Source organism: Hemibagrus wyckioides, linkage group LG05, assembly GCF_019097595.1.
Source record: "Hemibagrus wyckioides isolate EC202008001 linkage group LG05, SWU_Hwy_1.0, whole genome shotgun sequence".
Classification (NCBI taxonomy): Eukaryota; Metazoa; Chordata; class Actinopteri; order Siluriformes; family Bagridae; genus Hemibagrus; species Hemibagrus wyckioides.
The window spans coordinates 9,056,083-9,081,245 of NC_080714.1; the positions used below are offsets into that span (position 1 = coordinate 9,056,083).

Here is a 25,163-nt window from a genome sequence, read left to right on the forward strand (position 1 = left end):
TATTCCAGCTGTGCCTATTCCAGCGCACATTGGGCGAAAGGCAGGGGTACACCCTGGACAGGTCATCAGTCCATCAAAGGGCCACATATATAGACAGACAACCACACACACTCACACTCACTCCTATAGGCAATTTAGAATTAGCAATCAACCTAATGTACATGTTTTTGGACTGTGGGAGGAAACCGGAGTACCCTGAGTAAACCTATGCAAGCACGGGGCAAGCAAACTCCAAGCAGAAAGGTCCCTATATTGTATTCATATTACAACAAATATAATACAGTATACAGAAATGTTGATGCTCTTCTTGTTTTATATAAGACATATGAATGGCCACATCAGAAATGGTGAAATAGGTGTTTACAGAACAGCACCAATCCTGTACAAAACACAAATAGTAAAGCTAATTTAGATGAAACTGACAATGCCCATGAACTAATAAGGGACTAATAATAGGACAAAATGTATTTGATGGCAGAGGTGAGATTTGTCGGTCTGAATGAAGGAGCTGACATACAGACATGTCATCTGTCCACCTTCACATATCCAACAGGGAGCCCTACAATAAAGTTGTGCTCAAAAGATTTTTTTTTCTTATTCAAGGATAGTGGTCACGTGAAGTCACAGTTGTTTGACTCCTTTTTAAAACCTAATGATAACTGAAAACAACCCTGATCAAAAGTTTCCATGTCCTTGAATGTTTGGCCACATTATAAACACACAGGTTGACACACAGAGGTTTAAATGGCTATTAAAGGAAAGTTTCCACACCTGTGTCTGTGCATAAATAGTCAGGGAGTTTCTCAGCTCATGAGGTGATGCACTGACCTGGCTGGATACTGCACCCTGTGGAAGACAAAAGAACTGCCAATGGACCTGTGTAATAAGGTAGTTGAACTTTATAAAGTAGGAAACACTTGAAAATGCCAGTCAGTACTGCTCGAACTCTGATAAAGAGGTGGAAAGTAAGAGGTTCTGTTGATACTAAGCCATGGTCAGGTAGATCAAGAAAGATTTTACCTACTACTGCCAGTTTGGGATGCAAAGAAAAAGCCACAAATAACTTCGAGATAAATACAGACTACTCTCGAAAAAAGTGGTGTTGTTGTTTCAAGGAGCACTGGTCAATCTGCCCATGCCACAGAATGGCCCGCTTTCAGTACACCAGACAGCACCTAGACAAACCTCAAACCTCACAGTCGATTGGAGTGATGAGACCAAAATTGAACTTTATAGTCACCACCATAAATGCTATGTATGCTATGATAGGAATCAACAAGGCCTACTGTGAAAAGTACACCATCCCCATTATAAAGCATGGTGGTGGATCTCTTATGTTTTGGGGCTGTGTGAGCTCCAGTGGCACAGGGAAGTTAGTCAGAATTGATGGCAAGATGAATGTAGCATGCTATCAGAAAATACTGGCAGACAATTTGCATTCTACAGCATGAAAGCTGCACATTGGACGGCTTGGATGTTCCAACATGACAATAGTCCAAAGTACAAGCCCAAGTTGACCCTCCAATGGCTACAGCAAAAAAAAGGTGAAGGTTCTGGAGTGGCCATCACAGTCTCCTGACCTCAGTATAATTGAGCCACTTTCTCAAACGTGCAGTTTGTGCAAGACAACCAAAAATTTTACAGGAACTGGAGGCATTTTGCCAAGAAGAATGGGCAGCTATACCACCTGAGAGAATTAAGGAGCTCATGCACACTTATTACAAGACAGCATGCCATCATTGATGCTAAAGGGGGCAATACACAATATTTCAAACTAAAGTTATGCAAACTTTTAAACAGGGATTATTTCCTCATTTTCTTCATTGTCATGTTTTATTTGATGATTGTGCCATTCTGTTATGCCTTACATATGAACTTGAGTCCTATTAGAAATAAAATAAATTTGTTTTGCCTTCTCATTCATGTTTCCTTTAAAAAATGGTACACATCTTGCAAATTCTCCTTGTTTTGAGCACAACTGTACAAGATAGATTGCATGAGATAAAATGGAAAGGGCTGGTGAAGTCAAAGTGTGTTTATATAGTTATATAACACCAGAGAGTGAGTGAGAGAGAGAGAGAGAGAGAGAGAGAGAGAGAGTGGACAATCTCAAATGCTTAAAAGATTGTTTCCCAAAGCAGTTAGGTCATTTTTTATCACAGGTGTGTGTGTGTGTGTGTGTGTGTAAATCTACTGAAATGAAATGAAAAATATTGGAATGAAACCCGGCACCTACACCAAGCCACTATGTATAGAATTCACATACACGCACAGTTTTTTTTATTTCACAATATTTCACCACTCGAATGATCAAGCATTGTATGTTACTATTTTTGTATATTTTCATGTTCCTCATTGTATAATTATGCATTTGTTTCTGTCAATCTTTCCTTTTTACCAACAGAAAACAAACAAGCATTGTAAATAAATGTCTCATACATGACACCACATGCAAAATTGTTCAGAGCACTAATTATAACTGTAAAGCACATGACAGACTCATACAAGTTGACTATTTTATGGTTGAGCTTAGGCAAATACACATACACCTAGTGACAAAACCTTTATAACGATTTCACCACAGTCTTAGGAAGGATTTGCATGTTTTCAGCCGTTGCTTGAAAATGTGTCAAAGATTGTAATCCTATAAGGAAAAGTACCACTGTCGCTGTTGTTGTGAGGTGGGATATGTAATGCTATTCAAATCAATTCCACGCTATGCATGGGATTGAAAAGAGGTTTCAGACAGTCAGGAAAATGATTAAACAAATAATAAGATATTTAGATCTGTGTTGACTCACTGGACATTTAATTAAGTACAGCAACAGTAAGGTCAACTTACAATAAAGTGATAACCACTACACAGCCATGTACATTCTGTCAGCTCCTCTCTAGCACTTCCATCAGTAGATAGAAACCACAGTAGCTCCATCAACAATCAGATATTCTTGGGATGTTACACCATTCTAAGCACAGTTATTGGTATCAGTTTGTAGGATTTTGTCCTGGAGTTTTCTCTCTAGGCCACTAATAAATGAGGTAAATTGTAAATCTACAAAGTGCACTTATACTATATTGCCAAAAGTTTTGGGACATCTGCTTTTACATGCACATGAATGTAATATGGAGCTGGTCCACCCTTTGCAGATATACCAGCTTCGACTCTTCTGGGAAGGCTTTCCACAAGGTTTAGGAGTGTGTTTATGGGAATTTTTGACCATAGCACTAGAAGAGCATTTGTGAGGTCAGGCACTGATGTTGGACGAGAAGGCCTGGCTCGCAGTCTCCACTCTAATTCATCCCAAAGGTGTTAGATCAGGTTGACGTCAGGACTCTGTGCAGGCCAGTCAAGTTCCTCCACACCAAACTCTGTAATCAATGTCTTTATGGACCTTGCTTTGTGCACTGGTGTGCAGTCATGTTGGAACAGGAAGAGACCATCCCCAAACTTTGGGAGCATGAAATTGTCCAAAATGTCTTGGTATGAAGCTGAAGCATTAAGAGTTCCTTTCACTGGAACTAAGGGGCCGAGCCCAACCCCTTAAAAACAACACCTGAATTCAGTGATTTGGAGGGGTGTCCCAAAACATTTAGCAATACACAATAACCTGGCTACTGAGTGTATAATAATAAATAACGTGACAGCTGAACAGAAATACAGGCAAGACTGAAATTTAAACTTAAATCTGAAATAGATAGACACCTTAAATTCTATAATGCGGGGGTGTCACAGCTTATCTGCAAAGGGCTGGTCTGGGAGCAGGTTTTTACTCCAATCTAGCAGGAGCCACACCTGATTCCACCTGTAATCAGTTGATCTTGGCTTTCAGTAGACTCAGGTGTGGCTTCTGCTCGGTTGCAATGAAAACCTGCACCCACTACACCCACGGCCATATGTACCATATGGTACAGTGATTATTTTCATATCAGTGTGAATTTCCAAACATTAGATTCAGGGCTAATAAATAGTGAAATATTGAGCTGGCTTATAATCAAATTAAAGTTTGCATAATAAAAAGGGAGGTAAGAGTAGATATGGCAAGCATTAAAATGCTCACATTTAAAAATTGCTAAATGTGCTGCAGGAACAGAAATGTTCTGGTTTATTGACAAATCATGTACAGGTTTCATGTAATATAACACATAAGCATAGGCCTGCAAAGATTACAAGATAAATTATTCACATTTGATCTTTTGCAACTATTGTTTAGCTAATAAAAGAGTAGTGAGAGCACAAAGAAAGCTAGAATTTAGGGAAATGCTTTTTTCGTGATCTAATCTCACAGTAGACAGCACATCATAAACGAAGACCAACTTGGTTCCTGTTTTCAAATAATTACACAGGAATTTCGCACCTTTGTCTGCATTTAAATCCTATGTCTATCATTTATCATAAAAATTCTGCAAATTTGTTTTGATTTCGTTAAACATTTCACTTTCTACATTGTACTAGATTAAATTAGATTCGATGCAAATTTATTGTAAATAAGAAGAGCAAGTATTATTAAGATTTTAAGGGGTCAAAAAGTGCAAATGGCATGATGTGTGTAAATCAGTTCAGTTCAGTCACCAAAGGTGTAAAGTGGAAGGAAGGTAGTCAAAATGGGTCCATTGAAGCAAGTAAAATCCAAAATACTAGAATTATAAGGTGCAATTAGGAGTAGTGCAAGACTATGCAAACTGTTTTCTAATGCAAAAATGTGCAACGGTATAAGTTGATCTAAGTGCAAACTGCAGTGTGGGGGACAGAGGATAGAGGATTAGAACTCAGTATGTTTATGATGAAAAGATCATGATATTCCTTAGCCTTAGAGAAGGCACCTTTAGTGCTTCCCACATGAGCAATCTATAGTTAGGGTGCAAGACATCTTTGATGATGTCTTTAATCTTCCATAGACAACGTCTGTGATAGATGTCAGTGATGGAGGTAAATGGAGGGGCTTCTGATCAGAGAGTGAGCTGCAGTCTTGATGGTACTGTGAATAATTCTACTACCTGAGTAGACTGGTGAGCTTCTTCCTACTAAAGAAGTATAGATCCCAATGTGCCTTCTTGACCAGGGTGGTGGCCCTTGTGAGTTCCTCAGAGATGTGGACAGCCAGAAACCTAAAGCAGATCACATGCTCTTCTTCATCTACATTGATAGAGAGGTTAGATAGGGGTGTGTGTGTGTGACTGCTTTTGGTCTGTCTGCTGTCCAAAATTAGCTCCATGGTCTTCTGAGTGTGGTGTAGTGCTGCCTGGTGCTGGACCTTCTCTCTGTAGCCTGTCTCATCGTTAATGTGGTGTCATGTGCAAACTCCATTATGGATTTCATGCTATGAACAGGTAGCGGTTGTGGGCTATGCACACAGCCCTATGGGATGCAAGACTACATGAGGAAAAAATGAACTAAACTACTAAAGTAGCATTAGCATATGCTAAAACTGTGTGCCGAATAGTTATCATTTAACACAAGTCAAGTGTTACAGGAGAACAGAACACCTTGACCTTTTTACCTATCATAATTGTGTAAAACAAGGTGTTCTGTAGTCCTGTACCACTTTACATGTGTTAAATGATGACTATTTGGCACACTGTTAATTTGGCATACACTAATGCTGCTTTGGCCAAGTAGCAAATTAAATCTCTTCCTCTTCCCATTACTAACAAAATAAAAAGGACATAGCGATAGCTAGCATTAACTGTCAGATATGTTTCTGATTTATTTTTTTAAATGGATAATAACATTAATAGAAATGCTTAAAATGAATTATAGCAGTTCAATGGTTTTCTTCATTTACCTTTCTCTTTACATCAGTGGGATATAAAAATTCTCAAATGGCATGTGCATGAGGCAGGATGGAACATGTTTGCTTGGAACCAAACAGCATCAAGAAAAATTTACACTACCTAACCCACAATGGAATGCAGTTTCTATTCTCATTACTGGAATGACTGAGAGAGAGAGAGAGAGAGAGAGAGAGAGAGACACTTTGCTTTGACTTTCGATGGCCATTTATTTTAACCATTCATGTGTTTACTTCAGCCGCAATTTACATAATTACTAAACAAAATAATTGAATAGAATAGAGAGAGAGAGAGAGAGAGAGAGAGAGAGAGAGAGATTGGTTGATGGTAAAATACACCCTCACAAAAAATACCTGTCCAACTCTGTTGTCAGTATATTAAAAAAAAAAGCATTTATTTTTATAACAGGAAGTGAGCAATGAATTTGATTATAAGCTAAGACTTCATAATACTAAACACATATATTATTTTTGGTCCTAAGGCCCTTGTGTGTCTCCTAGGCAGAGTCTAAAACATAAACAACCCCAAGTTTGCATGTGCAAACTTGCCTAGATCACATAATGCATATTGTACTCCTCATACACACTCAAAAAACATAATCTAGAAGTGTACTGAAGATTCCGAATAACAGCGGACCTTGTACATCTAAATAAGATTCTATGCTTGGATTTCGTTATTCAGACTATACTAAGTGGGTTGAAAGGATGGATATAAAGACGTTGAGGCAGGTTTGGTTTAATAGATTGATATAAAAATGCATAACAATATACAACATGCAAATGGCATATACATTGCATTATTATATTATATGTATATATTATATTATTAACAGATGCTGGTGCATAGCTGCAAAAATTCACAGAAGAGACAAAAGTGATTTCAGTCATTACTTAACCTGTTAGATATCTGATCTAAACACACAGCACAGCAGTTAAGGGCTAAGGGCCATGCTGAATGGCCTACTACATTCTCTGTGAGACTATTCACAAATAATACTATAAAAAAATACCAGTGCATATGAAGTCATTCATGGGGTCATACAGGATGACTCTGTGTTATGTTACACCGAAAAAGTTGAAGTGAGGGACCATGTGCTGCCGAGTAATCTTGAAGACCACAGATTCACTTATGAACATATGTTCAACATATGATCAACTGATACTACTAAAAGGTCATCACTTACACTACTGGTCAAAAGTTTGGGATGATTTGTACACATCGTTGTTTTCCAGTTGAGCACTGGTGTCTCCCACTCCGTTTTCCGTTAGAACCTGGTTCCTTTCTGGTTAGAAACGGTTTGCGCTGTTCTATAAAGTATTTCACAGCATTGTAAGATAAGTTCTTTCATTCTGGCCATTTTGAGCCTGAAAACAAACCCACAACTTGTCATTTACATTTCTGGCGTTTGGCAGACACCCTTATACAGAGAGACTTACAATTTATTTTTAACTTTTTTTTAATACATCTGAGCAATTGAGGGTCAAGGGCCTTGCTCAGGGGCCCAGCAGTGGCAGCTTGGTGGACCTGGGATTCAAACTCACAACCTTACCACAAACACCAGGAGCCCTACACCTTTACCACTAACATACAACCTTGCTGATCCCACTACATTTTGGATACCTAGACTTGGAATAGCAGCAGCTTATCACAGAAAGTTCTATTAAGAGGTTCAAATTGACTCCACATTTACAGCCATTGCAAAGAGTTTTTCCAAACAGCATAAATGGCAGCAAAGGATGAGTCTACACCAGCCGGGAATCAAACCCGGTTCACAAAATGGGAAGTGCATGATACTACTACACCACTGGTGTGTTATGATGCTCCAGATACTAAACTAACCTAAAGAAGGCCACATTTATTGCTCTCTTAATCAATACAACAGATTTCAGCTGTGCTAGCACAATTGCAAAAGGGTTTTCTAATAAATCAATTAGCCTTATAAAATGATTAACCTGGATTAGGAAACATAACATGAGATTGAAACAGAGGACTGATATTGCTGGTAATGGGCTTCTGTGCAGCGACGTAGATCTTTTTGAAATGGATAAAGATGGGATTTCTTTGGAAACCAAGGACATTTCCAGGTTATCCCAAACTTTTGAATGATAGTGTATATTTGACCTGGAGCAAAGGTCTCACAGAGCAAGTACTGTTTCACACACACACACACTACAACATGAGAAAGAAAGAGTCACCTATACACAGATAAACATATCGATACATCAATATTCAATACTTTTTACAGATTCTACATAACTGGAGAAATGCATGATGAAGATCTGTTGGATGTGTTGGAAACACCTGCACCCTTTGAGGTAATAAAAACAAACACTTTGGTAATGTTAAGAAGTTAAGAATGTCAGTCAGGCAATGGAAAACTGATTTTTTTTTGCCCCCTGGTCCATCATGTCCACTTAGAAAGTATAAATCACCCCAGCAGCGCTTTCTGTGTGTCCAGATTACATTCTACATTTTTTTCTGCCACTGCATGGGGACAGATATTTTCCCTTCTTTCCTTTTTCAACTTTTTATTTAAAGCCTTTTCACTCGGAACTTTATGGGACGGTTTCAGAAGACACTTCCTGTCTGGCTTCGCTGGTGTCCGAGGAAGCCATGCGTCCAGTCTCCGAGCGAGCCTCTGTGACAACCAGAAAGACAGTCCTTTGGAGAAGAGGCGGGGCCAACAGCACCATTTACTCCTGTTTTGGTCCCTGCTTCTTGGTCCATGTACATTTATATCCAGTTCGTGTATCAGGTTGGAGAGATCTCTAGGAAGGCAGTATCTCCGAATGCCTCTGAGCTCCTTCGGAATACACCTTGTGCCACTTAAGCCTTGGAAACACACGAGACCAAATCCTTGACCATGCCTCTCGCTCTGGAGTCCCGCCCACATGCTTGTGAGGCTGGCGTTAAACACTGAAGCTGTGATAGAGGACTGGCTCTCTATGCACTTTTGTCCTTGTTTATCGCTCCATTCTTCTAACAGCATTTTGTCCTTCTGTCCCGTCTTGCCCACTTTTCCTCCACTATCACTCTCCCTCCATTGTAGGAAAGTCTGCTGGGCTTTAGGGCTCCAGGCTATGAGCACCATGCCACCGACACTGTGCACCTGCTGGCACTGGCCGTAGAGCCAGGGGGCGGGGCCTAGCTGGGCCAGAGATTTCTGAGTGCTGCATTGGGCCCACTGAGCCAAGCGTACGTCCATACGCAGCTCCTCCTGCAGGCCGTATGCTAGAGCGCACACAGCCGAAATGTGACTAGTTTCATCCGTGGAGCAGACCAGCAAAACGGGTTTTCTCTCAGCAGAGCGCCATACTGAAAGATGGAGCCAAAAATAAATTACTACTCAAAGTAAATAAATTCATAATAATCCTACTAGCATGTGAACCTTCATGCTCCATTTACTACTCAGCAACCTTTTACCCCTAACACTGACCTGATGTCTGCCGTTTGATCAGCTTGTAGGTGACGATGCACACTGTTGTTATGGTGACCAGGAGAACCAGTGACGCAGCAACGACAAGACCCCATCTCCTGTGAGTAACTGAGAGAGGAATACAGTGAGCATGTCTCTGTGTAATTTATGTATTGACATCTGTAATGTCCAGCAAACACAAAAAAACACCACTTACAGTCAGGACATATGATTCTCCTTCCACGGAGAGCAGGCTCAGACCGCCACACCTACAGAGAGAAAAATTAATTCTCTATACATTTCGACATATATATACTGTATATATATGATAGATCCCATGGCCCCTATGCATCATCCATCCATTTTTTGTGCTGCTTATCCTACTCAGGGTTGTGGGGAACCTCCGAGTTTATCACAGGGAAATCATGGTAGAAGGCAGGGGACACCCTGAAGGGAGTGCCAACCCATCGCAGGGTACAATCACACCCCCATACACAAAGAGACACACAAAGAGAGAAAAACCATCATCACACCTGAACACACAGTCCTGAGGTGAAAAAGGGAAGAGTCACAGTCATCTCCACGTCTCTCATTCCTTCTTCCTGCAGGACATCATCAAATACAGTCATTACAGACATCATAAATTAACTAACTGGCTGCTGATGCTACATTTTACTTTAATAATTATAATATTTCGTTTACATTCTCACACTAGGTTGTGCGAAACAATATGACAGCATTGTGGCAAAATTTTTAAATAAGGTTTTAAATAAGGTTTGGTTTCAAAGAAAAGCACAGATTAGTAACCCACCATCTGAACAGTGTGCACATTCTCTTTCAGGTCACATGTTCCTCCTTCTTTCACACAGAGCTGGGCAGAAAAGGATGCTGGGATACTGGAGGAGAGACGTACGTAGAGACGCCAAGATCCAGGAACTACTGTAACGTCCCATTCTGATAAATCTGCTGATGGAGAAGGGAGGGAGAGAGAGAGAGAGAGAGAGAGAGAGACACAAAGACAAAAATAGAGAGATATAGACAGACAGAAACAGAGAGAGAGACCGACAGAAACAGAGGGGGGGAGGGAGAGAGACAGACAAATAGAAACAGAGAGAGAGAGAAGAGAGAGAGAAATAGAAACAGAGAGAGAGAGAGACAGACAGAAACCAGAAACGCAGCCAGAGAGGGAGAGAGGGAGAGAAGGTGAGAGACAAACAGAAACAGAGAGAGAGACAGACAGAAACACACACACAGAGAGAGAGAGAGAGAGAGAGAGAGAGAGAGAGAGAGAGAGAGAGACAAATAGAAACAGAGAGAGACAGACAAACACACAGAGAGAGAGAGCGAGAGAAGATGATTGGTGGAGCTGTATGACAAATTGTTATTAAGTCAATTATCCCGTTTCAAAGTGACTTGTAGACTTTACCTGAGCTGAAGGGGCAGAAGACCTGATGGCTTTCGTTTAGAAAAAACTAAAAACCACAAACGAAAAGAAACAGACTTTCATTCAAACAGACCTTTAACTATACAAATGTTCACACACAAAGTCAAAATGTCTACCAGAGATAAAGCATGACTACAGTGACGCTGCTTACCTTCAAACACATGTGGGGATGCTTGTCTACATCAGACACGTTGTATTTCTAAAAGGAAAAAAATCCTTGATGTGAAACAATTCATGGTACAGATCTGATGTAGTGTGTTTAATTCTGATTTTAGTATATGACATTGTATCCGTTTGTCTCTCTCTCTCCCTCCCTCCTCCGTCAGCAGATTTATCAGAATGGGATGTTACAATAGTTCCACAGTATTATAAGGAAATAATCCAGGACAGGGTGGTGTGTGTTGTTTGTCGAAAAAAAACAGAATGAGGGAAAATCCAAATCCAGGATAACAAGGACAAAAAACAAACGGCTTAGTAAGTAACAGAGATGGAGATTACAGGACACAGGGTTTAAATAGACAAAGTGATCAAAGCAGGTTTGGACAAAAAGGACATGTAAGAGAAACAACCAATGACAATACAGATGTGGAAACAGGAGATGAATCAAAAATGCTAATAAAAAACAAAAACTAGACATGTGACAACACGGTAAACGCACCATAGCGGGGGATTCGTGATAGACTGGTGCCATTACTACCTTAACGCTGATTATTTGTCAGATAGATTTCTTATAATAATGATGTTTTTTTTAATTAAATAACACAACCTATTTATTACACGTTTATTATTTATGACACGTTGAACATTCTGCTTATTCCATTCTTATATTCTGCTTAATCCATTCCTATAGTATTCGATTGTGATTTATTTTTATTCTATTTTTATTTTATAATGATAGTCTATTTTCAATTATAGTTTGTATTATATTCTTATATTCTTTTTTTATACTTGATATTCTTTTTATATTAGATTCTTCTTTTAGTGTAATTCTTGTTTTATATTCTAGATTTACATTTTTATTTAAATTGTATTTCTTATATTTTATATTCTAGATTTACATTTTTATATAAATTGTATTTCTTATATTTTATATTCTAGATTTACATTTTTATATAAATTGTATTTCTTATATTTTATATTCTAGATATAGATTTTTATTTAAACTGTATTTCTTATATTTTATATTTTAGTTTTACATTTTTATTTAAATTGTATTTCTTATTTTATATTATAGTTTTACATTTTTATTTAAATGGTATTTCGTATATTTTATATTCTAGATTTACATTTTTATTTAAATTGTATTTCTTATAAAATTGTAAATCTAGAATATAAAATATTTCAATTGTATTTCTTACATTTTATATTCTAGTTTTACATTTTTATTTCAATTGTATTTCTTATATTTTATAATCTAGTTTTACATTTTTATTTCAATTGTATTTCTTATATTTTATAATCTAGTTTTACATTTTTATTTCCATTATAGGACAGTCGTAAAAAAAAATACACTACAAGTCATACTGTGTATGATTGTTTATGTGACAAATAAAATCATTTAATTATTTAATTAATTCAATATTACAAAATAATTATTATTGTAAGGTTACTATAGAAGCAAATAGATATTAGAAGGAGAGAATTACTATAAATCTGTGTTAGCAGCCTGATATACACACAGAGATTTGTTGGAGATTTGAGATTTCAATACTGCTGTGGTGAAATGGAAAAAAAAAAAGTAAATAAATAAATAAATAGGGGAAAAAATCAAAATCTGTAGAATATTAACTCCAAAAAACAGGAAAAATTAAACCATAAATAAATAAATAATAAAAAAAAACATCCCCATTAGCACCCTATATTAATGCAGCATGTCTTGAGTACTCACCAGGTCTCTCATCAGCAGTGTGGAGTTTTGTATAGAAATACACTGCGAGTGATTTCTAGAAGGTTGCCAGCAGAGAGAGACATCAGGTTTGAACTGGACTGAGGGGCAGTGATGCTCCCACTGGAGAACTGAGCTACCAAAGAGCTGCAGTGAGCTGCTGGACAAGACTTCTCCACCTCCTGTAGTAACAATATAAACATGTGATCAAACGATAGAACAGTAAACTTACCATAGCAGTGATGTATACGCTATATGATTGTGTGATTAAAAGATCTATTTTTACTGGGGGGAAAAGGTTAAAACAGACTAGTTCCACTTACCGGGTAGTATTTTGTCTTTTAGTGGGCATGTGGTGTGTCTTCTGGCATCGACTCCCGTGTAATACATCTTTGAACAGAAAAATATTTTCGCTGACTGGTTAGGAGGATATGGCTAAATTTTTGTTTGTATGCTACGTTCACACATTTGGAGATTAGTTAGAGCTGCCGACTTTGTAAAAGCCTCATGAGTGACAGTGACTAGATGTGGGCGTGTCCAGCGACAAGACAAACTTTGAGCAACTATGGAGAGTCTACCAATGAGTGTGAGGACAGTAGAGCACACGCGATCTGTGGCACTGCTTCCATCTTGTATATATGACATGATGCATATATACACTGCGGAATTTTATATACAAACGCCAAATCTCCCTTCAGTATGTTTCAGCAAGAAAGCTGATTTGTTGTCAAATGCTAGCTGCTCCACCGACTGATAAACACTATTGCTATGGCAACCACTAGTAGAAACACCTACAATACTGGCGACTTCATATTACAGCAGCAGGAGACTTACAGTAATCAATTTGCTATGTGTGTGAACGTAGCATTAAGCAGCTGTATGAGGGTTGTTGAGGGTAGTTGAAAGTTTGTGGTTTTCATAAATCAATTCCTTACCTCCACACACAAACAGGGCACCAAATAAGGAAGATGTAAAGTGACTGTGCGATTAAGATCAGAGTTGATCTGAAACAGAAAATCTCGGTAAGCTATTTTTTACATACACCTTCACATTTAAAGAGAACTTGGTATAACATAACATTGCCCCAACAGGGGTGGCAAGTAAATGTTTTGCACAACTAATTTCAGATCTGAGAACCAAGCACACTCACCTTTTGGGAAATGATTTTTTCACACACTGTGATGGATTTGTAGCATAACCTCATGTGCACTTCTTGGCCTGCCTCCACGTCAACGACAAAGTGCTTCGAAAGGATATCTGGTGTTACTTTATACACAGGCACTCGGTAATCTGGTGGCAAGAAAGTGAAGGTAACTGGAAAGGTAACAAGGCTTACGGGGGAAAAAGTTAAAGAGTCGTCAATATGATCAACAGGGAGAGGGAGAAAGAGAGAGAGAGAGAGAGAGAGAGAGAGTATGAGAGAGAGAAGGAGAGCTGTGCTACCTTCGGGTGGCTGATTTACAGTGTATGAGTCGCTAATGAGCGTTTGGTTGAAGTCAAGCACAGCCACATGGACTGTACTGCCTCCCATGGCCATAAAACATTTATACTGCAACTCCCACTAGAGGGCGAGAAAGTATCACTATAAGCACGAGTCCACTTCTTCAAACAGAATAACAGGAAAATATTTTATTAATCTTCACAGATTATGTTACCAAATATTACACTAAGCATGTTTCTGTGTATTCATACATCTGGCACCATTTCTATCCTGTGAGGAGGAGAAAGCTTAAAAGTAAATCGTACCACACGTTCTCTTCGGACGTCCAGATGTTTGTTGATGGAAGAGTGTTTTCTAATTTTAACTTTACTTCTCTGGTCCTTAAACAACTCTTTCCACTAGAGCAAGAAACAAGCAAAAAAAAAATAGAATAGGACATGATTATTAATAATAGCAAATAAATAATCATAAAAAAATTGCCTTAAACAATTAATGATTCATTTTATTGAATTTTAAGACTGCATTTAAGTAATCTGAAGGAAATGAGTCAGATTTACTTAAATGATTACTTAAATTTGCTTTGCTTAAGTCCTATTGGTGGATGTTTTCCTTATTGTGTTCACCTCTCCTGTGCTTGATTACTTGTTATACAACTGCAAATCTTGTGGAGTGTTGGAGTTTTTATTATGTCTATGTTTTAAATAAACAGTGGAATTTTTAATTAAATTTTATTTTTTTAATTATAACATGAGCTTAAGACCAGGTTATTATTATTATTATTATTATTATTATTATTATTATTATATATTGGACATCATAGCTCTGACTGTAATTACAGGTTTATATAAGCAACAATAATAAATAAATAAAATAATAGTAATAATAATAATTACTATTATTTTATTTATTTATTATTGTTGCTTATATAAACCTGTAATTACAGTCAGAGCTATGATGTCCAATCAGACAATCAAGCAATACAACCGAGTCGTGGTATAAGCTGAATAACCCGAGACTTTTTAGTCAACATAGTTTCAAACTGATAATAACCAAATGAAATGTCTTCTTTTAACAGGTTTACATAGAATGGGTCTGAGTGATTAATTAATACATCAATCTTTCCATGAACTCATGCTAAAGACTTACCCAAATAGTGTTGTTGTCATGACGACCTCTCTGGATCAAAAGAACGCAGTAATTTTGAATGCCTAATTCGTTGAACTCGATCTGTAGGGTTTTATTGGCTGCTGTAAAGAGAGAGATGACACCCATAAACAGCAAGAGGTGATCAGATGAAGTACTGACTGTGATACAAGCACAATCATTGTCATCATTATCATCAGGTGTACGCCAAGCCGCATGCAAACTCTTACACAGTATTTACTTACACAGGGGCTTCATGCGCAGACGCAGACTCACGCAGGCATCGGAACCGTCGAACTCGTCCGTCGAGAGACTTATCCGGGGCAAGATCTGCTTCTTGTCTGTGAAAACATTCGAAAAGCATGTAAAAAAAAAAACATTCAAAGAAAACTAACAGGGATAAGTCAGAATAAATAAATAAACGCTGTTTAAAACATATTCCACTTACCAGCATTGGACCATTTCTAAAAAGGGAGAAAGAAAACAAACAGTAAATGAACATGAGAGGAAGCAGTACATGAATAATCTCTGAAGTTGAGCTTTATAGGACAATAGATTACTTTTTCAAAGTTTCATCATTGGAAACGTATAATAATTAAAAGAATAAAAGAAGAAATACAGTGACCAGGCATAACTTTATGACCACCTGCCTAATATTGTGTTGGTCCACCTTTTGCTGCTAAAACAGCCCTGACCCATAATGCACTGTGTTTTCTGACACCTTTTGAGCAACAGCTCGTCTATTGGATCGGATCGGATCACATGGGCCAGCCTTCGCTCCCCACGTGCATCAATGAGCCACCTGTGGCCAGTTCACCACTGTTCCTTCGTGGACCACTTTTGATAGATACTGACCACTGCAGACCGGGAACACCCCACAAGAGCTGCAGTTTTGGAGATGCTCTGATCCAGTCGTCTAGCCATCACAATTTGGCGCTTGTCAAACTCGCTCAAATCCTTACACTTGTCCATTTTTCCTGCTCCTAACACATCAACTTTGAGGACAAAATATTTACTTGCTGCCTAATATATCCCACCCACTAACAGGTGCCATGATGAGGAGATCATCAGTGTTATTCACTTCACCTGGCACTGCTCATAATGTTATGCCTGATCGGTGTAAGTTCATGTAACTTAATCGAGCCATCATGCTTTACAATGTATGTTCTCTTTTTCGGATTCAACTGAATTTATTTGTATAGCTTGTTTAACAATGCACATCGTCTTTACAGAAGTATAGAAACGTATAATAAACATGATAAAGTATAAAGTTACTATTTATCCCTAATTCATGTCAGTATTATAGCTACTGATGATGAATTTTCCTCATGAGATGTTGCCTACACGCGTGCTGACCTTCGCTGTGAATATCAGCTATGATTCTTCTATTTATTCACCTAACATCCATGTTGAGTACCATCACTTGTGTCCTTCCTCTTTTGCCAGCATGGTTATATCATTACTCTAACTGATTGGTTTTTACTTTCCATACTTGTCATTACAGTAATCCACCTCATATTAGAGATGTCATGGTACATACTCACATACGACACTGAAACTGAAACCTTAAGTGTTTACTGAAATCACTAGGTTTTATTTGAAGCCGTTTACTCAAAATTACCCTCTAAAATGAATCAAAATGCTTTTTTTACCCTACAGGAAAAAAAAAAAACGTCTAGCTATCATTGTTTTTACGGTAAAGTGTGTTAGGTGTCACATTATTAACCACAGCTCGCTTATGGTGAGGTGAAAAAGAAAACAAAATGGCTAATAAAAATACAATTTAACAATGGTAAAAAATTGTGGAACGTCGACATAAAAACTGACAACAGCAAGCTTTACGTTTTACACTTTGGGCTTCAATTCCTTCATTCCCAAATTATCCTTAAACATGGTTTTACTTCTTCAGGAAAGGCTTTTCTCAAATGAAATGCTGAAGCCAACACATTGGAGAAAGGTGCTATGCATCTGGACAAATACCTGCTAGAAACTTGCCTGTCAGAAAATCTTTCAGATTAGCTCAAATGCCATAAAAATATTGGTTTTAGTTTCTATACTAAGCTCTAACCTTATTAGTCAGTAGTTTAAAACTACTAGTAGTTTACTAGTTCAGCATAAAACATTGTCTAGCGAGTACTACAAATTATTTTTAAGCTACAGTTAAGCTAATGTGAATCTACAGTAAAACTAAACTCCATAACTATATAGTCCTGAAGAAATATAAGTGAGGACCTGACGAAATATAAAGGGTCTTGGGAGTTTCAAAGGTTAACCAAGTGCCAAGCAATTAGTTAGATGTAATATAGCAAGCTGTTTAGAAATTGGATATCTAAGTAAACAGATTTAGTAGTAATATGCAATAACATTTATAGCAGAAAACAATATTCGGTGAACTTGATAATAAAGAAGCTGGCTTTAATCATGATGTGGATATAAGCGTAGTTCAATATCCGGTTAGAAATACAAGGAAGCCAGTCAGATTTGTGTGTGCTAGAGTCATTTATTTCCAGAACACACCTGGCAAACAAGGTTGGTTATAAAAATGAATAAAAGAACATTTGCTTCTGACTAGAAGGTTTATAATCATGTAGTTGATGTTCCCAATAAGTATACATGAGCTGAGTCAGGAAATAGCAGGAATTATCCAGGATCAGCAATGGATAGGAGCTAAGTAAAGCAAACTGGCCTTGATGTCTCAATGAAACACTAGCCAAACATTGGCATCTGTGAGCTCAATGTATGTGGAAGAGGGCTTTCCACTGCATTATGCTGCAGGAAACACATACTGGCCTTCACCCTTCCCAGCTGGATATTGAATGGGAACGTCATTCCCAGGGAAAAGAATGGAGACAATCCCAGCAAAAAAGTGTTCATTACAGTAAACATGTTCATTGAAGTTCAAAAGTTCGGGATAACTTGGAAATTTCCTTGTTTCCCAAAAAAACCCCAATTTTGATCCATTCGAAAAACATAAAATTAATCAGATAACTTTTAAAGATCTATGTTGTCGCACAGAGGCCAATTATCAGCAGCCATCAGTCCTCCGTTTCAATCCATGTTTAATCATTTTATAAGGATAATTGATTATTAGAAAACCCTTTTGCAAGCCTCCTGTTTAAGGGAGCAATAAAAGTGGGCTTCTTTATGTTAGTTTAGTATCTGGAGCATCACAAGTTGTGGGTTTGTTCACAGGCTTAAAATGACCAGAACAAAAGAACGAACTTTCTTTTTGTGGTACGAACTTATCTTACCATGCTGTGAACTACTGAAAACTGGTTATACCCACTACAGAAAAAGGAGTAGGAGACCCAGTTCTCAACTGGAAAACTTCCAAGTGATCCCAAACCTTTGAAAGGGTTTTAAGAAACAAGCGCCTAATATCATGATTTTAGTTTAAAGAGAAAAAAATTAGCAATCAATTTGTATGAGAAAGTAACTCAGAATCTTACTTCACCCCATAAACTATAAATACTGTACTGTTACATAGTATGCTCCTGCTATTACGATGATGATTGTAGTGAAGAGCTATAAATCTGTAAAAAGTGACAGGTCTTGCGATTCTAAACAAATTCCTCTATTTCAAATGTGACGCATTTGACGTGTGTGCAATGCAGCACTGTGACATTTTTCACAATGACATACAATTAAGAATTCACACAGATAGCTCAGTGGTAGAAACTACAATCCGGTTAACCAAAACGTGTTTCCTTTTTTCTGTAGCATTTATGAAGTTTACGATGATATTTTAGTAGCAGTGTCACAAACACAGAGGCTTTGTCATTTCAAGCCCAAGTCTAAATCCACAAATGTGGCCTTCAGTTATTAATCCGATTAATATATTAATCTGTGTCTCTATTAATGGAACTCCAACACTTGCTTTTTTCACTTTTGTTTTCAGCCCAGTCCTGTGCTGAATTTCGGTTTCAGAACATTTTCAGTTTCAGCCAAGACTTCTTTTTATTTTTGGTGTGTCACATATTTTCTTACTTGCACCAGGAAGTTTGTATCATATGGCTGATGAACTTTTCCTTCAATAATTATACAGCAGGTAGAAATATTTCTCTCTCATATAAATCACATATCTTTTATTCATTTTATTTGACTCACGCTTATTTATTTCATTAAAATTGTTTATGTAATTAAATTTATTTTTATCTATTTAATATATTTTGTTTTTCATTGTTAGTAAATAATTATAATCTTTTATATCTTACATTTTGTTCATTTTATTTATTTTATAATTACTATACTGTACTGTTAATTCTTTATTTTTTTGAATCCTTTTTTCCTGCTTTACATTTATTTGGTTTTATGTTCTCGAACAATAGCTGGGTGAAAAAAAATCTGAATTTACCCAATTACCCAATCAAGAATGTATATTGTTTTATTGTTGAAGTGGTGCTACAAACCTAACGTTGAAAACAAGTTAAGGAAATCAACAGCAGGACGTTTCCCGTGAAACTCTGCCTTCAAACTAAAGTGGCTGAGTCTACAGTGCTGAATAACACCAAATTACAAAGCAGTTCTGGTAATTCGAGATGTTTCCACTGGTAATACTATAGCATTTAGCTACGGGGTGAACTTTTATTCATATATAGATTACAATAAATCATACGGTGACCTAAAGCAGGTCACTTTGTGTGAAAGGGACAAACCTTCCTTCTTTCATACCAATAGCACAACCGTAATTATGGGTTACTGATTCAAATACTGTAGTGATGAACTATGCAAGCAAAAAAAGTTCTGAAGTCTCTACAACAGCATTTAACATCTATTAAGTTGAAAACCGAACATCTGCAATTACTTGTTTGTAATTAATCTCAGCAAAATGTAAAGTGGTCAGAAATTTTAGTCTTTAAATGCATATTTATTAAGAAAAAATATATTCAAATTCAGATTTCTTCAGTGTTTACGAATTCAGATTCAATCACTTTCAGATTCAGTTTAAATGTATTTAAAAAAAATAAAAAAGTCAGCAAATTTTACTTTTAGTTTTAGTTTGTCAGTTAAACAACCAGACTACACAGAAACGGGCAAAGGCAATCGCAAAACATTCCAATACATAGGTGTGTGGGTTTTTTTTTTTAATAAAAATATTTTAATGCTGTGATTTCAATGGAAACATTTTTTTTACGGCTTCAAAGCCTCTTTAAATGCTTTCCATCTCTTAACTTTTAAGCTTCCATTTCCCAAACTGCCTCGCAGCAAGCTTCTGTTGCAAACCTGATTGCAGAAATGGCGGCATGCTTTATGACTTGTTACGTTCTTTTCAGATTCGTAATCTGGGTTGTCTCGATCAGCATGTTCCCTGCATAAAATGTGTCAGTGGATCAGCTTGGAACATATTTTAAATCCAAATTCATACTGATACAACGCTTCTGACCTCTTTAGGCTCGGAGCAGTCAGCAGTCGAGAGTCAACGTATACATATATATACACATATATACACGCTTATGCGTATATCTCAAGTGATACTACAGAATTAAATGTGAATTCAGATTTTAATCCACTTAGCAGTGTAAGAAAGCACCATTCATGTAAACTGTTAGGATAATGTCAAAGATTTTTCAAGATGTGAAAGTAAAAGCCGGTTAGAATGAAATGTTAAAAATGTAAGGGACATGCTGCAACATATACCTGATTGAGTTACGGAAAGTGCTGGCACATCAAGACTATTATATATACTATATATATATATATATATATATATATCTATATATATATATATATATATATTGGGTTTGAGATCAAAATATGAATAGGGGAAGATGGATCAAAATCACAGCTTTCATTTCCTGATATTTACATGTAGATGTGTAACATAGCACTTGTTGGATTAAACCCACCCATTTTTCCCATGATCAAAAATACTGGAACACACAGCTAACAGATGCTTCTTGTTGCCCAGGTGTGTCCTGTTAGATTCATTGTCTAAACAGTTAACATCTCCCTGAGTGTCTGCTCTCGGTTTGAACCATGAGCATCACCTGTGAAGACTGAAATTGTTAAAAAGGATCAACCTGAGAGCTGTGGAGCAAGTAAAGCAAGTCATTTTGAAGATCAGAAACCAGTCACGTACTAACAACCAGACACAAAAAGGTCAGCTAAAGAACAGCGGCAGTTGATGACAGAAATGTTGTGCAAGCTGTGAAGAAAAAAACCCCAAAAACTACAGTCAGTGACATCAACAACAACCTCCAAGGGGCAGGGGTGAGGATATCACAATCCACCATTCAAAAACGGCTTTGAGAAATCAGATAGAGATGATGCCAGAAGATGAAATCCACTCTAATTAGGAGGAGCTTCATTATGCAGCAAGAAAATGACCCACAACAAAACAAATGGGGAAAAGTGGAAGGATTTAGACTGACCAAGTCAATCACCAGACCTTAACTGAACACAATTGATCATCATTTCACCTCCTGAAGACGAAACTGATGGGAGAATAGTAATATAATATATAATGTATACAAATATAAAACTGCTTTATAAAAACTAAATATAAAAAAAACATATAATACACTAATATAATACAGTACAATATAGTATATATATAGTATATGTGAAAAATAAAACAATATATAAATAAATATATATGTGTAGATTAATATATAGAAGATACAGTATAGGCATATATGTAGATAAAATGGTCAAACTTTGAAATGGTGTAGCAAATGAATACAGTATGTACAGTGTGCATATGTAAGATAAATATATAAATATATATGTAGATGTATATATAAGGCAAATATAAATGTCCAATTGAACAGGGAGTAAAGTGTCAGTGCAGTGTGCACACAAAGATGTACAGAAAAGATGTACAGTGAGTGTGTTGTGTCAGGAAATTAAAGCTTGTCGCATATTCATCTGTTCTCTTCAACTTTTGGCAAATGAGTGTACGTGATCATTTTCCTTGTAAAGAGTCATTTAAATCGAACGCTCACGGCAGTCATCATTTGCATTTGGTTCAGGTTCGCTCTTACCAATTCACACCAGGAGAACATAATACGCTTTCTTTGCCTGACTCATCCTCTGTCACAACATACAATCAGACTGAGAGAACATGGGAGGGGGAATTTGAAAACGGTCTGAAACACCTTCTGTATTTTCCACTCCATCGCTCATGTTTTCTCACCCCTCGCTTCAACACACATTGGCTAGGCTTTGCACATTCACTTTTACTGTACAATCTTCTGACAGCTTCTGAATTGCTGCATTATTAATTGTCCTGGAGATGTATTTTTTAACCCAGTAGTTTAGTTTGTCTTCATCAGATTGGTGGGGAAAATTAGAGTCAGGATAGATTTGAGTACCTTCATGTCAAAATCACATACATGTCACTTGAAAAAAATTGCTTACATACAACTCGTTTATTTCTATGAAGCTACTTGTTTTTTTTAATAAATACACATGATTCGTTTACTCTCATGTGAATTCACTTGACTCACTTCACTTGATTCATTTACTGTCAAACGTTATTATGTGCAGAAGAATCATTTCACGTGTGATTTTTCACGTTTATTTCTACATGTGAGGGTTCACATGACACATGACTTCAAATATAAGTCATATGGTGAGGGGAAAGAAACTGAAAAAGGTGTTGAATCGCACTTTCACGAGTTTATCTCCTCTAATTACACATGCGCACACACCACTCACGCGCTATTATGCCAACGGTTTTTAATATATATATATATATACACACTTTTTTTTTCTTTTCTTTAACAGACTTTACATAAACAGAGAAATATAATTTCCTACCTCTCTGACCACGAGTACATTTTGTCCGTGGATCTCGAGAGAGGACGCGAGAAGGACCAGGTGGAGAGCGGCGACTGCACACGTGAACACGCCTGGTCCGCGCATTGGACCTGTTTCCGGTGTTTCCAGCACTTACAATCCAAAATCACATGTTTTTTGGTAAATTTCAGGAACGGTAAGACAGCACAGACTGCCGACCAAATAAAACACACTCAGAGAGCCAGTTGTGTAGCTGACTTCCCTCATGTCTCTCCGCTCAGTGTACTGTCAGGGTAAAGATGTGGTTAGAGGTGGTTTAAGCGTGTAGACGCGAAGCCCCGCCCATATAATTCCCGACACCACCAATGAGACGCGTGGAAAAAACACACACTTTACTGTACACAAAAATAAAACACAACAAAAATGTCTCATGGTATAGGCGAATAAAAACTGAAGTCTGTAGATATTTTCAGCAATTATGTCCTGATAAGTGAAAGTCAACGTGCTCGACAGAAATTCATCTTATACAAAACTTTATACAAAGGGGGTGTGTGTAACGTCTGGGACCCCCGCCCTATGCGGGGCTCAACCCCAGACGCCCGTGGTGTGTGTGCGCACGCCAGCACACGGTGTAATGAGACCCATGCGCAGGATTCAGCGAAGCACTGCTTTTATTACATTTAAGACGCGACATAGGGAAACAAACGTAACAAGACATGGCGTGGTTAACTAAACAAAACTAAACAAAACCTAGACCTTAGCTTGGACATGGAACCTAGCAAACAAAACCCCCACAGAAACCACGGTACAGATAACAATCATGGACCAGGACACAAACACAAGGATCCCTATTTATAGGGGTAGACATTAGGGCTAATGGGATACAGGTGACACAATCAGGATAGGAACAATAGGAAGGGCGTAACAAAAGACACACAAAGAAGCAGGCTTCCAAGGTTCACCTGCCAGCGCGCTCTCTGGGCCTGGCAGGGAACTGTCCAGCTGTTCCTGACAGTGTGGCCAGCTTTAAACAGGAAGTTGACCCCCAAAATCTTGATGTAGGAAAAAGTATAAATGGTCTAAGGTTTTTCGTTTGTTTTTTATTCATTGTTTTTATATTTCTATTTTTTTAAATGTTATGTTTTTTAGTTATAAAATTAGTATGTGAAATAATTCAATTTATTCATGATGTATATAAATAAGATATACTATTATAACAAATTATATATATATATATATATATATATATATAATGACCAAGCATAATATTATGACCACCTGCCTAATATTGTGTTGGTCCCCCTTTCGCTGCCAAAACAGCCCTGACCCGTCATGCACTGTGTATTCTGACACCTTTCTATCAGAACCAGCATTAACTTCAGCAATTTGAGCAACAGTAGCTTGTCTGTTGGATCGGTCCACATGAGATAGCCTTCACTCTCCATGTGCATCAGTGAGCCTTGGCCACCCATGACCCTGTCACCGGTTCACCACTGTTCCTTCCTTGGACCACAGTTTGATATATACTGACCACTGCAGACCGGGAACACCCCACAAGAGCTGCAGTTTTGGAGATGCTCTGATCCAGTCACCTAGCCATCACAATTTGGCCCTTCATCGAACTCACTCAAATCCTTATGCTTGTCCATTTTTCCTGCTTCTAACACATCAACTTTTAGGACAAAATGTTCACTTGCTGCCTAATATATCCCACCCACTAACAGGTGCCATGATGAAGAGATAATCATTGTTATTCTATAGTGTTATTCTAGTGTTATATTATATTATATTATATTATATTATATTATATTATATTATATTATATTATATTATATTATATTATATTATATTATTATTATATAATATATGATATTATATATATCAGTGAATTTGTTAGTGTATGGGTATGAAAAGTCTAATGAAAATTGAATTAATGTAAATTTTATTTGTATAGTGCTTTTAACATAAACATATCTGATTGCTGTGTACAAAATTATTAAAAACTCATGTATGAATGGATGGATTTGGGCTTGGATAACATCATAATTTTGCAACTACATATCGCCCATGTTTATCTCAACTATTATACCATTAACTTAAAGCAACTGCCTCCTGTATGCTAGCTTGTTCTTAACATTGAGACTATCAGTCATCACCTTAAAGAAGTGGAACATCAACATTGACAAGTGTTTTTCTTCCTCCTTACCATTCCAGTTTCTCTGTAATGATTAAAGCTGTGTGAATAGACTTTTTTTGGGGGGGAAAGGTGAGCTCTGAGAACTGAGCAGTGGCTGTATCTTTAAAT

General features: G+C 37.2%; 1 protein-coding gene across 2 annotated transcripts; it reads right to left on the minus strand.

Annotated features, from left to right (window-relative positions):
* Positions 1–6,275: 6,275 nt before the first annotated feature.
* LOC131352548 (interleukin-17 receptor E) lies at positions 6,276–23,158 on the minus strand. 2 transcript variants are annotated; one of them, XM_058388724.1, is made up of 17 exons: positions 22,880–23,158; positions 15,567–15,582; positions 15,364–15,459; positions 15,122–15,219; positions 14,281–14,373; positions 13,978–14,095; positions 13,685–13,824; positions 13,470–13,538; positions 12,858–12,924; positions 12,538–12,716; positions 10,801–10,848; positions 10,632–10,677; positions 10,017–10,168; positions 9,739–9,807; positions 9,423–9,474; positions 9,227–9,334; positions 6,276–9,105 (listed from the first exon to the last, which is right to left on the minus strand). In XM_058388724.1, exons 1-17 carry the CDS (start codon positions 22,982–22,984, stop codon positions 8,219–8,221), a joined length of 2,343 nt encoding a protein of 780 aa, XP_058244707.1. In that variant the 5' UTR covers positions 22,985–23,158; the 3' UTR covers positions 6,276–8,218. The 2 variants fall into 2 exon arrangements, with proteins under 2 accessions (XP_058244707.1, XP_058244706.1); XM_058388723.1 differs by having other exon boundaries at positions 6,278–9,105; positions 15,122–15,222; positions 22,880–23,157.
* Between the last annotated feature and the right edge of the window lie 2,005 nt (positions 23,159–25,163).